This window comes from Gobio gobio, assembly GCF_949357685.1.
Source record: "Gobio gobio genome assembly, chromosome: 3".
Lineage (NCBI taxonomy): Eukaryota > Metazoa > Chordata > Actinopteri > Cypriniformes > Gobionidae > Gobio > Gobio gobio.
In genome coordinates this window covers 26,205,513-26,221,246 of record NC_137099.1, presented here as the reverse complement: position 1 = coordinate 26,221,246, position 15,734 = coordinate 26,205,513, and the positions used below count along the sequence as shown (strand labels likewise).

Sequence of the window (15,734 nt, the reverse complement as noted above, 5' to 3'; positions counted from 1 at the left end):
AATTAATTTATATGGACAGGCCATCATTCATGGCCTATGTGAGATGCAGGCATTTTCCTGGCAGGAGCTGAGGAGGTGTTCCTCAGTGGCCTTACTTATAACCCTAGGTATGCTTGTAATTTGCATTTGCAAAAAATATATAATTTATTATTACACAATATTTTTGACAATGGCAATCATTTTAGTGAAGTCAAGGAATTTGACAGAGCGATTGCCAAACGAATGAAAAAACAGTCACCTAGCAGAGAGTAAAGTTATTATTTTACCTTATGTAATTGAAGATGTAAAGTAAAGTCACTAACAAAATTCTTTCTTACTTTTTTCTTTTCTTTGTCTTTTTTACAGCAACATGATGTTTAGGTGATCGTTAAATAAAGTACAGAATTGTTTATTATTGGTGTTTTGTCTATTCTTATTTGAGTTTTGAGCTTTGCATTGCATTCAAAATATAAAAAAAAACGTTTTTGGCATGGTATATGTTAATTAGACCATTAGGTTGAACTGAAAGAAACATTGGAATTTGAAAAACATTGAGGCAATATAATAATCACACAATATTAATATTGATAATAAGATAGTTCAATCTGTAATTGTATCTCTTCCATCAGTAATTTTCTTTCGATTAGGCTAGCCTACCACACACAAAAAATAACTACTGGGTAATTTGTTAGTCAGAGAACACAGTGTGTTTTTTGGAACATGCACTGAGCAGGGAACGCAAATATGTTATTTTGTAATTATTTTGTGTTAATTTATGTGAAAAACTTTAAAAGAAGCGAGACCGTTATATTGCATCCGGAGTCTGAGAATGCGGGACTCTGTGTGCAGGTGTTATACGATCTTCCGAACAGCAGGAGGCGCTGTCTCGAAAAACGAGGGGCCTGAGAATGCGGGACTCTGGGTGCGGGACTGTAGATGCAGCAGGCTCCGAGTCTGCAGCTTCATAATGTTGAGAAAAACGCAGTAATGAGTGAACTATATCGCCACCTGCTGGCCACATTGAGATTTTAATTTTATTGTGATCACTACCACAATGGCCTGTGCATTATTTAGCTTTTAAGTGTGTGCAAACACAATTATTTTCTATGAATTTAAATTGATATTAAGGAGCAGTATTGAACACCCCTGATGTAAGTGTTGTGCACACGTGTGGTCTTTGAGGCTACATAAGCGTTACATACAGAGGGACAAGCTTGAAGAGGGAGGGGACATCTTTATTCATTGATCAGTAAAACAATTTGCTCAATGAATGAGCAACGTCCTCTACAATAAACATCATCATCATCATCATCATCATCATCATCATTATTATCCAAAGTCTACAATACCAATTTAGCAGCAACAAGTTAACATGGGGGAAACAGAGTGGTAACAAAGTAGTATCATTTAGAAAAAAAGTCACAGTTTTTCTTTCTATCTGTATCATTAAAAAGGATTCGCAAGGAGGATATTTTTAAAAAGAGGTTTATTGACGGCTATGGACGCTACTGTTATTTTTTTGAACTATGGCATGTGCTCTATACAGAATACATGGGGAGATTTTAACTATACATTTAAACTCTAATATAAAGCACGTCTGTGTCACCATACAAATTTTTAGGAGATTCAACAAAAATATACAATGTTTTCACTTCACATTTGAAGATTTATAACACCACTAGGTTTTTTTTTTTCCTTCTTTTTTTTTTCTCTTTTTTATGGTAAATACAACAGTCCCATTGGTCAAACCAACCAAATGAAGGAGACACAACGTTAGTTATTCTACTCCGTAAGTTATGAGTGATTTAAATTGGTAAGAGGAATATAAATTAATATATATTAAGAAATTCCAACTGTAACTCCAGGGAAACGAAGAGCTATACCGAGTATAAGTAATGTGACGGTATTTTTGATACAATAAATACACATGGTTTATAATGTGGATCAGAAGAGTGTGTGTGTGTGTGTGTGTGTGTGTGTGTGTGTGTGTGTGTGCGCATGCTGGAAGAGATCATCTGTGTACACTTAGTGTGTGTGGTGTGTGTGTGTGAATAGGAGCAGCTATGATAGTGTGTTTGTGTGGTACACTGTAAGGAAGTAGGAGGAGTGACCTCCTCTCTCAGCGAATCCCCCTGCAGTCTCCATAGTGATACTTTATCTCACCTTCACAAAGTCCAGGTGAAATGAGTTACGGCAGTCCAGAATCAAGAATGGCACAAAGAAAAAGACACAAAAAAGTGAAACGTGTCGGCAGGGTGTGTTTGCTTTCCATTCTGGTCTGAGGTGATTTTGCCAAACAAAAAAACAAATGTAATCAAAAATGTCACAGTACCTAAAATGATGGCAAATAAAAAAAAAAAACTCTAAAATCTATTTTTTGTCTTTTTTTTTCTCCACTTCATAATAAAAAATAGGTTTGTTCTTTATCTTACAGTAATCCATTATCTCCTTTGAAGGAAAAAACATTAGTCCAACACTGACAAAAAAAGGTAAAACAGGGGACTTCAAACAAGGGGGGTGTGAGGATGTATTTCTTCTTTTTCGATTTTAGGATGGACATTTTGTGCAGCCACACTTGACGACCTTTTCCACCTCCTGTACAAAAGAGGATCCGTCTGTGCATTGGAAGGTGTATTTCCTGCGTTTGCTGCGGAGAGGGGCGCAGCAGGAGGTCCCGTCCCCACAGCTGCCCCGACACTCTAAACGGGAGACCTTCTCTGTGCTTTGGCACGCTGCGTAGCCCTGCTGCGTCTGATAGTGATCTCGGACCCGTTCCCCCCGACACGCCATCTCTACAGAGAGAGAGAGAGAGAAAAAAAAGATTGAGCACTATATTGCATATATGGTATATCAGTCGTGATCTTTTTCATGAAATCTTTACTGTGAAATTGAAAGGTAACTCCTAAGAAAATACACAGTGTGAAAGCAGAAAAAGGAAGGAGAGATGATGACTGCAGGAATATGGGTTTCTCAAAGCTTGATTAGTGACTCAAGAAAGGAAGAAATTTAAGAGGAACACTAACATGCATCCCTCACCTGGCGGACCTGAGTGGGGTCCACACCGCTTTCAGTAGCAGCTTGAAGGTTACAGGACATTAGTAAAACAACAACACAGGGTTAGCATTTCAACAGAAAACTAAACAGAAGTTCAGAGTGAAAGTACAACTTAACAACGCACTGTGGAAGCATTAAAGACACATGCAAGCACAAGTTCCAGTACAGGTGAGTACCTGTCCTCATGGTAAAAATAGAGACCATGCATATGCTTTTATAAAACTTGAGATATGTGATCGCAGGTATACATTTCTACAGTTTCCAGGTGACACGACTACTAGTGTTGGTAAGACGCTATGACTTTTGTTTCCTATAGAGAAGTTATCAGTGAAAGACTTCAGTGTTTTCCTCACATAAAGCTATTGTGGCTTTAGAAGACTCAGAACACAGAGCACAAGTTGTATGGACAAGAGCAGTCTGAGGCTCAGTAGAGGACAGATGTGGCTGTAGTCCTAATTTATGACCCATTTGATGACAAAGATTCAGTTGTTTTTTGTTTTTGTGGAGCCTAAAGTTAGGCGAAGGTCATGGGTTTGAATCCGAGGAACCACAAATTACATGAGTAGCTTAAATTCACTGTAAGTGCCATAAATTATTCAAGAAATTCTACAGTCATTTTCTAATTCAAATTCAATTTAAAATACCAAGTTTAGTGTTTGGGATGAGACTGGCCAACACCAATATGTCCACCAAGTCTGTAATATAGCCTATTATCATCATCAGCTTATAATATCATATTTTCAGCCTATTAAATAATATCTTATGGCCTGATAAATGGCCAATAAGATTCTACACTATTTTGTCAAAAAAATGAAATAATAAAACATTAAAATCCATAATGGTTTAAGTGATTTTAGCCATCATAATGTACATGAAAGAATTAATTTCGAGATTTTCAAAAGCTTACTTTTAACAAAGTTATTAGATGTTTTTAAAGATTAATTTTAAGTGAGCAATAGAGCACGATTAAAGATCACATATCAACCAATACCAATCACTCAAAAAAAAAACAATACCATATTTGTTAGGACTACTGACACAGTGTGTAACCCTAGGTAAGGTTTAGGGAAAATACTTTCCTGTTGCTTGATTTAAAAGTTGATAAAACATTATTTAAAAATATTTTTACGTTATTAAAGCCTCGGCTGTATTGGAGAAAATGTTACTTAGTGGACATTTCACTTTGAAACTGCAATTACGTGTAGCTACAGCAATATGTTTCAAAAACGTACTGCAAGCGATGTCACATTGTTTTTCAAGAGATCAGTTTCATTTAAAGTTTGAAAGCACTCGCCGTACCTCTATCACAGCTTTGCCCTGTGTAGCCGCTGTTGCACTCACAGTAGGCTTTCCCAAGCCCAGACACACGACAGCGCCCGTGTTTACATGCTATGTACTGACAGGGACTCAACTGCTCCTCTTCATCACACAATACACCTGCAAAGCCTGGATGACAGCGACAGCTGTACGAGTATGAGTTTATGGGCAAACAGGAGCCGTGGATACACCTGAGACAGACACACACACAAAATGACAAATAAAATGAGATGTCCACACTAATATAATGAAACCAGTGTGTGTGTGTGCGCATTTTTCGGTCTCTTACTTGTTCCCGTCACATGGGTTGTTGATCTGCTGGTCACACAGTGGGCCAGTCCATCCCGCCTCACACTCACAGCTGAAGGAGGATTGTCCGGTGGCATGGCACTGCCCATGAGCGCACACACTCCTCTGGCAGGGCTGGCATCCGGGCACCACCCCCTCCTGCAGCAGGAACTGAGTGAGGTCCTGGAGCTGGTCATTAATGTAGAGGTTTCGGATACAGCCGTGGAAACTAGAGCCGTTCCTCCCGGAGCCCTGACGCAATGAGGCCAATCCAGACTGCTGAGGAATACCTGAGAAAAGAGGAGCTTATTATTTGGTTTTAGATTTTTTTTTAATTGCTGTGAACTAATTCTGGGAAGATCCAGAGTTAGAAGCAGTCCTAACCACGTTTTAAAGTGGCAGCTGTGTTGTACATACCACCAAGATAAAGCGGAGCAGGGCTGGGTACTGGGCTGGGACTGTTGGCAGTGTTGATGGATTTGGGGCTTCCTCCATCAATGGAGAGAGACAGAGACTGATCCTTTGCCACCAGCTCCACTACATGAAAACTGCCATCATTTATCGTCTCAACACTAGGGAGAGAGCAGAAGAGAACAGAGAGGGTAATACCTGCCCACAGTTTTTTTTTTTGTTGAGCTACTGGACTAGAGCTTGGATCGGGCCCAAATAAATCAACCCTGACCCTACCCGAGCCCGTGCACGTTGTGTCCGAGCCCGGCCCGACACATTAACTGTAATTATGAGCCCGATTTAAACCTGACATTTTTTTAATATATATGGGCGTTCTGATGTGAACAAGCCTGTAATGAGCGAAGCGGACCGGTGTACATTTATCTGTACTGTAGCCTACTATACTTGTTGTAGCCATTAAACAATGTATTTTGTTTCATATTTATGTTTAAATATTATAATGTTATTTTTAAATTTCATCTAGGCTATTGATTATGATTATTGATTATGAAATTGATTATTGATTATGAAAAGTGCAAAGATGCGAGTGGGTCAGAAATGATTTTGACCACTTCATTAAGTTTTGTTTTGTAGAAAGCCTTTCTTTAAATTGAATTTCGTTTTGTATAAATTGTATGTTAATTTTAATCAATGTTTCATCAGCCAATTGTCTGGATTTAATAAATAAGAAGCAAATAGGCTATAGCAGACAATAATTGGGACATGGAGGTGCCGAAACGATCACTTGCATTGCTCTTGAACATGTCTCATAAATAAACCGAAACTAAGCAGGCTACTAGCCTCACAGACATGAGAAATATTTGTATAGAAAGCTTGAAATGTCTACTTTTAAACGAAACAATTCGAAACGAAAAGAAATAGTTAAGCAAAGCGCACTTTTCACGCGAGCAGCTCATGAATGCCGTCTCAAGAGCATTTCTGTTCAGAATGCTGCGCTTCATCACTGCATGTGGTGTGAGTTTAACACACATTTTTAGACTAATCTTGACTTATGCAACTTTGTACACATTTGTTTCTTAGTTGTAGTATTAGTTCTTACTTTGCTAAAAATATATATAGCTATTATTTCTGATTATGGCATAGATTTCTGCCCACCCAATTAGGCCAATAAAGTAATGATTAAAAAACACAAATGCTTGATCAAGGGCCCGGCCCGGCCCGGCTCGAGGATAGTGGCAGGGAATAACGGCCCAACCTGGCCCGGGTCAAGTTTCAGGCTCGGGCAGAGAATCTAAACTCTATACTGGACTGACATAAACAAGAGAAAGGGCTTAAAGGAGTTTTCCTTCATCTTTTGATATATAAGAGGTCATTGCACTATAAAAATATCCTGTAAGTTTCAGAACTCAAATCAACCTCATTAGTCCAACAACAGTTTTATTGAAACCAAGCTCAGAAAACATATTTTGTCACATTGTTACGTCATAGTGCGACGAAAGACCGCCTTTGCAGATGAAGATCATCATCTACTGCTACATCACTGCCTCTTTAGCCCCGCCCACCGATTCACGCATGTCATGTAGTAGAAAGAGATTCCTCTGAGAATTACAAGACGTTTTAAAGTTGTGGAAAAACTACATTTTTGCATTATCATCCTTGTGATCCTAACATTAAGAAAGCGTGGATGAAAGAGATCGCGTCAGTAAGACACTGTTTGTTGTATTCATTTTAAACAACACATTGTACGGTGCAGGCTTTTCAGAAAGACTGAAAATAAAAGACAATGCAGTGCCGACTATATTGGATTGTCACATCCGACTATATGGGATGTGAGTAACAATGTTTTTACAATGTGTCTCTATTGATTTTTCTGATACAGATCGTTTGATATTTACTGAGGATTTATTCTGTAGCGCCACAGTCAAACTGAATAGTTGTGATAGTTGTGATATGCTGTTCTTCCCTTTGCTTCGGCACGGGGTAATGCGTTAGAGAACGCTGCTTTTGTTATTGTTTTGATCTAAGCCATTCGCTGTATTCCTGAATAAAAGTTTCAGTGAGCAAGATCTTCTGTTTTGTCATTAATAAGATACTACAACGCGTTTCATTTTATTTAAAACACAACACTGCAAAAGACAATGTATACATTTTTCACTTTATCGTATAAAATGAACTATGAATAGTCTATAAGAACAACAGTGCGACTAACAGTGGTACATTCATTCATAATTCCATTCAAACGACTAACTGTGATGACTCCAAGTACTTAAACTTAATTTGCCACAACCAAGACTTATAAAGCATGTAATATGCATAAATGTTTCAAATTGTTGGCAAATGTTTCAACTACGTAACAAGAAATTTTTCAAAATCTGAAGTTTTCAAAACAATATCACATGTGTAATGTTGGGGCAGTCCGTCCTAGCAGTGAGCATTTACTTCAAAGTCTTAAATCATGGCCATCAAAACGAAATGTTCGAAAGAGAGGGTCAGGATAGAAAGTAGCCTGTTACTTCTAAATAAGGATGTTTTTGATGTAAAAAATCTTGATTAAACATTATAAAATGACCTCTAAGAACCTTATAATAAAGGCAGTTCATGAAAAATTATTTTCTTCAATGATTTTTCCTCATTACTGTTGAAAAAAGTTTATACCAGAGATCTTCAAAAGAGGTCTGTGACCCTTTGCCAACTACTTTTTGATCTCAGTCTAATTTCTGTGTAAAATTAAAATAACTCCAACCAATGCTAAAGTTAAGTAGAAAATAGCAGCTTCTGTGACTGGTATCCATTCTTGAAACGGCTAACTGAACAAGCAAAAATTGTAGGCCAGGACTTGAGTTTGTCCATTGGGAATTTATTGGGTTGTTGTGGTTTGTTAATGCGAATGTGTTAAAGTTGTTCATGTGAGTGACACATGCCCAGGAAACACGTCATCAGGGAAGAGAAGATTCACATGAATTAAATAAAAAACATTCACAAATAAATCATTTACAACAAATACTGCAATACTTTAATATTTCATTATTGCTCCGACATTAAAATGTATGAAGTAAAATTACATTCTAACGTACGAGTGTATCACTGAAAATAATGATTATTTTAAAATCTTTGAGTCACATGATCCTTCAGAAATCATTCTAGTATGCTGATTTGGTGCACAAACATTTGTATTATCAAAGGTGAAAATAATTGTGCTGCCTAATATTTTTGTAGAAAGTGAGATACATTTTTATCAGGATTCATTGGTGAATAGCATTTATTTGTATGTAACATTATAAATGTAATTTATAAATGTAATGCATTCTAAATGTTAATATTATAAATGTAATTTATAAATGTAATGTATGCTAAATATGCTAAACGTTTGAAAGGTATATGGAGTATATAGAGTCTGTAGTAAATACAATGAGATGTATTGATAGATGATTGTCCTGGCCTTGATTTAGCATGTTGTAAAATGGACAGTTCCACCTCTAAATTCTGAGTGAATCAGTGCTGTTGTAAAATGCCTACAGCATCTAAAACAAGTGTGTACCTGTAGATGGCAGATGGAGGGTATGATCCAGAATCATAACTGACTCTCAGTCTGCCTCTGTAGAGCTCCACAGCGATGTGTTCATTATCTCCTTTATACAGCAACACTCCATTATCCTCATCTGTGGCGATCTATTACACGCATACAGACCACATGAGTGTGTGTATATGCATCTCTGATGAAGAATTAACAATCTCTCTCTCACACACAAAAAATCCTTTTTAATGATATGTACCTGTAGTGATATATTGGCCTGTTCTGTAATGAGGTTGGAGGGGATCTGCAGGAACGATTCTCTATTGATGAAGTTGACGCTGACCAGCCTCTCACAGTGCACGCCCTCGTAACCATGGAGACACTGACACACAGGATCTGTGTCCTTGACAACACACTGTGCACCGTTGGCACAGTCATAGTGGTCACATGGACTTGTTCTCGGCAGGACCATTGGAGGAGAGAACTCGCAGAACAACCCACTGCACGCACACACACACGGACACAGTGAGACACATATTCCACATGGTGATCTCTGATGATCTGTGCCTGATGACTGTAGTGTGTTTGTGTATTCATGCTCACCTGTATCCTTCTGGGCATACACACGTGTAGCCATTCACAGCATCAATACACTGAGCCCCGTTTTTACACTTATTATCTTCACAATCATCAAAATCCACCTCACAGTGCTCCCCGGTGTAACCTGGAGTACACTCGCACCTACACAAACACACACACAAAACAACATCATCCCATTTAACATTCAAAACTCACGTCTTCATCTTTAACTCAGATTCACATTCAATATAAAATACAATGGTTACAATTATTGTTACCAAGTCAATCCATGGTAAATGTTGGCGATTTGTGTATTGGAAAGCCTTCTAACTTGTTAATGCTGCTGAGAATGTTAGTGCTGTTTCATCAGGCTTTAAACTAGTTTAAATCACTGACATTAGTGGTTGATAACAGAACTCTTCGCTGAATTCAAGCCCTTCATCATTTCTGAGGTGAATTCAAACACTTATTGAATCAGCACTGTTTAGCCTCCTGTTTTTCATAATTTTATAGAAACCACATATACAGTAGTTCATTTTTACTATAGTAGTGAGGAGCCACGCAGGGCTCTGGTTACCATGGTAAATCTAAATAAGATTAGAGTCCTAACTCAGTCGCACTGTCAAACAGTCGCGGCTCCTGGCCGTAAATGTAGGTATGGCAGATTCTTAGCGCTAGTTTATGCCGAACACATCATTCTAGTGTCCTTGCATTATTAAGCCTGAGGGTGGCGCTCTAATGATGATTGACAGACTTTAGTACACACGACAAACGCATAGATTGCCATCTTAGAATTTCCTTTATGTAGTATTTATTGCCTCCGAATGTTGCAAGTTGTGTAGGTGAGGAAAACAAAGTCATGTCTTTCCTCAGAACAAACATAAAACAAACACAACAGAACTACTGTATATTCACATGAGCACATTTAAACTAAAGGATTTATACTTTCATTAATCTGATACGCTACTCGACATAGGAAGAACAGACATGCCAACTAGTTCCTGACCTGATGTAAAGTAATATACACATAGCTGAAACGCATTGATATCTTGGTCTGGAGCGAGGTTTACATGAGGTGACGTGAAAATAAGCGAGTGAAATCTGCCCCAATTGGGAATTAGAGCGTGCTGCAGTTCCATTTTTCACCACAGATTTACATTGGCAAACAGTGGGGCGCTGTAGAGCTGGGGAGGGCTCAGAGACCGGCTGCCCCGCTTAGTATCATAATACATGCCTGTCGAATCCACGCACTAAATTGTAATATATCCTGCTCACTTTATGAATTAAAATAGTCTAGAAAATCCAAAAAAAAAATTTGTTCCAGAATGCAGAAAACATTTACAATTTATTATTAAGTCAGCATAGGGGTCTACGTTTGGATTAATATTTTGGTGAAAGTACATTTACATTTACATCTGCATCCCAAGAGCTCAAGGCTTTACTGTCAAATGTGCATTTCCCAGAGACTAAATATAAAAACAAATTTTAGATGTAAAATGGATAGTTTTATTTTTAGATGCCTCAAAGTGAATAGGCGTGGACTAAAACCAGAACTTACCGGTACTTTAATTGAAAGTAAGTCAAAGTGCAGAAGCCATATGTTTAAAACACATAGTAACTTAGTACCTTAAGGTCCATCTAACTAGGATTGGGGTCTAAAGTTGGACCTAAACAGGCCAACATCTGTTGTAGGTTCAGTGGTGCAGTTTGGATCATGCTTCTTTTAAAAAATATATACTGTACATACAGTATGTGAACAGTGAAATCTATTGTGTTGTGAGATTAGACTTCTCTAATTACAAAAGTTAAGTTACTTAACCACTGAAATTGACATTCTTTTTCATGAATTACACACCCTAAAGCGCTACATAAACACATTCATCATCCCTTCGTATCGCATCATATCATATTTAAAACGCCCCCCTCCAACTCATTTTTATAGTAAACCCAACGGGAGAGCTGTAATTGAATATCAGAACACAAACATAGAGCAGAACCTCAGAGTCTCCAGCTGCATTCCACACAGCTCTAGTGTTGTGTTAACATCTGCACCAATGGGCATAAAAACACACAAATGAACTTATGTGGTCTGCGGCTCACACACATATCAGCAGAGAAGGAAACACACCTGATGGTTTCTAACATGGAGATTGTTTTGGTCTAGTGGAGAGAGGGATGAAATAAAAGATGAGATGAGAGAGAGAGTGAGTGAGAGAAGGGGGCATCTGGAGGGGAAAGAGTGATGAAACTGAATCCAAAAAGGATTTGGATCCAACAGGCTTGAGTGACTGCAGAACAGCAGTTTTTATAGGCAAGGATTTAAATCTCCTGTTCATATAGGAATAGAAATGTCTGTACAGCACTAATGCACCGGAGTCAGAAGAGTAAGCAGAGATATTGTCATGATATGATTGGTCTATAAGAGCTAAAATATACAGATTATTATGTAAATATACCAGCATTCAAAGTTTTGGGGTCAGCAAGATTTTTTGTAATGTTTTTCTTTTTAAATTCTATTTTGCTCAACCATTCATTTGATCAGAAATACAGTAAAACAACAATTTTGAGAAATATTACTCCAATTTAAATAACGGAGTATGTATTCCTGTGATACTCAAAAACATTTCCTTTTATTAGCAATGTTGAAAACAGTTGTGCTGCTTTATATTTTTTTTGGAAGCTGTGATACACTACCATCCAAAGGTTTTCAACATTATAATAATAATAAATGTTTCATGAGCAGCAAATCAGCATATTAGAATGAGTTCTGAAGGATCATGTGACTGAAGTAATGATACTAAAAATTCAGCTTTGCCATCGCAGGAATAAATTATATATTCAAATAGAAAGAAAAAAAAGCAGTTAAATTGTTTAATATTTATTATATTGTTGTAATATTTTAGAATATTACTGTTTTTGCTGTATTGTTCATCAAATAAATGCAGCCTGGGTTTAAACATTTAAAAAAATCATAATTAAAAATCATAATTATTCCAAACTTTTGACCGGTAGTGTATATATATATATAAACTTTCCAAAACTTGTTTGAGTGCACAGAAATACTCTGTCATACGTCCAACTCGTTTTTTTTTTTACATTTTGGCCATGCTTAGCATGAGAATCCAACTCTTTAACAGTGTAAATAAGACCCCCACCCTTTAAATAAAATGCAGCCTTGGTGAGTATAAAAGACTTCCGTCTTTTGAACAGTAGTGATGTTTATGTAAATGTTCTGTGTAATACACAGTTCTGTTTGTGGACAGTCTGTTTATCTAGTTTTTTTGCTATTAAGGGCCTTGAAATATGCTATAAACGTATCATATTGTGCCAAATCTAGAGGTAAATTCGTCCCCAAAAGTGGCATCGTATAACAGCTTTGTTTCCAGATTAACTGATAATAACCTGTGGACCTGTTTTTGCCAGTATGTTTCAAATGATCACAAGACAGTGGATTTATTTTTTGAGGCTGAGTCTATAAGACATGTAGTTGGGATTTTAGTGACTTACATGAAGCCCTTAGCGGTCAGAATACATTTGGAGTCGTGCTGACACAGGTTCAGCTCTGAAGCGCAGAAATCCAGCTTATCTTCACACAGCTCTCCTGCACATACACATACTCATTAAGAACAGTCAGAAAGAGTGGGAAGAGTATGGATAATCATAGCAGCGTTTACTGTAAGAAAACATTAGTTGCATCCCATTAAACCAGTAGTTTGTTTGCATGTCCAGTGTAGTCTCTGATTAATCATCTTACAGAGGGGAAGATGACAGAATACCAATACTCTGAAGAACAACAATACAATACACCTCTACTGACAGTGTACCAGCAAGGAAAACATCAATGCGTGTGTGTGTGTGTGCATTTCATACTTCAGCAAGCACAGAGGACACACTAGCCAGAAACAGCAAAGGAAAGAGACAGACAATGGGAGGATGAAGTGAAGGAGAGATAACTAACCTTTCTCCACCTCATTATTATTAGCAGCTAGTAGAAAAAGAGAAACAAGTAGCGAGAGAAAGACAGAAAAACAAAGAAGTACAGAGGACGTGTTTGACATGTTAGCATGTTAGCTCAAGCAGCACATTTGCATGTTAGCATAAGACAGTTAAACACATAAAGCACAGAGAACACAGAGCATTTTGCGTGTGACTGTGCGTGTGTATGTGTGTACGTTACCTGTGTATTCAGGTGAGCAGAGACAGGTGTAGTTGTTGATACCATCCACACACGTAGAGTTATTCTCACAGTCATTATCTTCACAGTCATCGATATTTATCTCACATTCGTCGCCCTCAAATCCGTCTGGACAAACACACCTGTACATACACACATCATGTAAGACTTTTTATTCCTTTTGAACAAGAAAAACTCTATGAACAGTATTGATATTCCATAATTGTCTATAATTGTTTGTTTCCAAACTACTTCATTTCTCTCACAGTTCATTATTCTAGATATTGTGACGCCTACATACTGCATGGTTTGGGACGGGTCCCTGCGTCAATTTTTTTCCCCACTATTTCTTCAGAAAATGTTAAGTGTGAGTGCTAAGGAATCATCAAATCATCTCTCTTCAACAAGCTGCACAATTTAAGGTATCATTCACGCCCAAAGCACAAACAGAATGAGTTAAGTATTTAAATTTACTTTGTTTGTTTGTTTGTTTGTTTGAGCATTCAGTGCTAAGAATGCAAGTGTTTCATGTATGTATGTATGTATGTATGTATGTGTGAGTGAAGATTGATTTAAACTATACAATGCCTCATTCAATTAAGATGGTTTGAATTAATTTATTGATTTATGATGCTTTGCACTGAGGATAATACATTTAACAGTTATATACAGTGAGGAAAATAAGTATTTGAACACCCTGCTATTTTGCAAGTTCTCCCACTTAGAAATCATGGAGGGGTCTGAAATTGTCATCGTAGGTGCATGTCCACTGTGAAAGACATAATCTAAATAAAAAAAAATCCACAAATCACAATGTATAATTTTTTTACTATTTATTTGTATGATACAGCTGCAAATAAGTATTTGAACACCTGTCTATCAGCTAGAATTCTGACCCTCAAAGACCTGTTAGTCTGCCTTTAAAATGTCCACCTCCACTCCATTTATTATCCTAAATTAGATGCACCTGTTTGAGGTCGTTAGCCGCATAAAGATTAGTGAGGAATCCAACTACTAACATAGCCAAGGCCAAAGAGCTGTCCAAAGACACTAGAGACAAAATTGTACACCTCCACAAGGCTGGAAAGGGCTACGGGGAAATTGCCAAGCAGCTTGGTGAAAAAAGGTCCACTGTTGGAGCAATCATTAGAAAATGGAAGAAGCTAAACATGACTGTCAATCTCCCTCGGACTGGGGCTCCATGCAAGATCTCACCTCGTGGGGTCTCGATGATCCGAAGAAAGGTGAGAAATCAGCCCAGAACTACACGGGAGGAGCTGGTAAATGACCTGAAAAGAGCTGGGACCACCGTTTCCAAGGTTACTGTTGGTAATACACTAAGACGTCTTGGTTTGAAATCATGCATGGCACAGAAGGTTCCCCTGCATAAACCAGCACATGTCCAGGCCTGTCTTAAGTTTGCAAATGACAATTTGGATGATCCAGAGGAGTCATGGGAGAAAGTCATGTGGTCAGATGAGACCAAAATAGAACTTTTTGGTCATAATTCCACTAAACGTGTTTGGAGGAAGAAGAAGGATGAGTACCATCCCAAGAACACCATCCCTACTGTGAAGCATGAGGGTGGTAGCATCATGCTTTGGGGGTGTTTTTCTGCACATGGGACAGGGCGACTGCACTGTATTAAGGAGAGGATGACCGGGGCCATGTATTGCGAGATTTTGGGGAACAACCTCCTTCCCTCAGTTAGAGCATTGAAGATGGGTCGAGGCTGGGTCTTCCAACATGACAATGACCCGAAGCACACAGCCAGGATAACCAAGGAGTGGCTCTGTAAGAAGCATATCAAGGTTCTGGTGTGGCGTAGCCAGTCTCCAGACCTAAACCCAATAGAGAATCTTTGGAGGGAGCTCAAACTCCGTGTTTCTCAGCGACAGGCCAGAAACCTGACTGATCTAGAGAAGATCTGTGTGGAGGAGTGGGCCAGAATCCCTCCTGCAGTGTGTGCAAGCCTGGTGAAAAACTACAGGAAACGTTTGACCTCTGTAATTGCAAACAAAGGCTTCTGTACCAAATATTAACATTGATTTTCTCAGGTGTTCAAATACTTATTTGCAGCTTCATCATACAAATAAATAGTTAAAAAATCATTCATTGTGATTTCTGGATTTTTTTTTTTTAGATTATGTCTCTCACAGTGGACATGCACCTACGATGACAATTTCAGACTCCTCCATGATTTCTAAGTGGAAGAACTTGCAAAATAGGGTGTTCAAATACTTATTTTCCTCACTGTACATTATCAGGTTCCAAATTCATGCCATTGCGTGAACACAAAGTTGACTGAATATTTGAACGCACTACAGAGCAGCAGTGTTTTTGTGTTGTGAAAAGTGACCTATGAATAAATTTACTTATGGTTGTCTCTGCACATGAAACTAGGACAGAGGAAAGAAT

At 38.0% G+C, this 15,734-nt stretch overlaps 1 protein-coding gene across 4 annotated transcripts in view; it reads right to left on the bottom strand.

Annotated features, from left to right (window-relative positions):
• Positions 1-1,195: 1,195 nt before the first annotated feature.
• slit2 (slit homolog 2) overlaps positions 1,196-15,734 on the bottom strand; it is a 96,554-nt gene continuing 82,015 nt past the window's right edge. For all 4 annotated transcript variants that reach the window (XM_079811779.1, XM_079811781.1, XM_079811780.1 and 1 more), the window contains 9 exons: positions 13,320-13,459; positions 12,650-12,743; positions 9,167-9,304; positions 8,823-9,063; positions 8,588-8,718; positions 5,056-5,210; positions 4,640-4,928; positions 4,333-4,541; positions 1,196-2,771 (listed from right to left, as the gene is read on the bottom strand). In XM_079811779.1, coding sequence (XP_079667905.1) covers positions 2,527-2,771; positions 4,333-4,541; positions 4,640-4,928; positions 5,056-5,210; positions 8,588-8,718; positions 8,823-9,063; positions 9,167-9,304; positions 12,650-12,743; positions 13,320-13,459 — 1,642 coding nt within the window. In that variant the 3' untranslated portion in view covers positions 1,196-2,526. The remainder of the gene's footprint in view (positions 2,772-4,332; positions 4,542-4,639; positions 4,929-5,055; positions 5,211-8,587; positions 8,719-8,822; positions 9,064-9,166; positions 9,305-12,649; positions 12,744-13,319; positions 13,460-15,734) is intronic.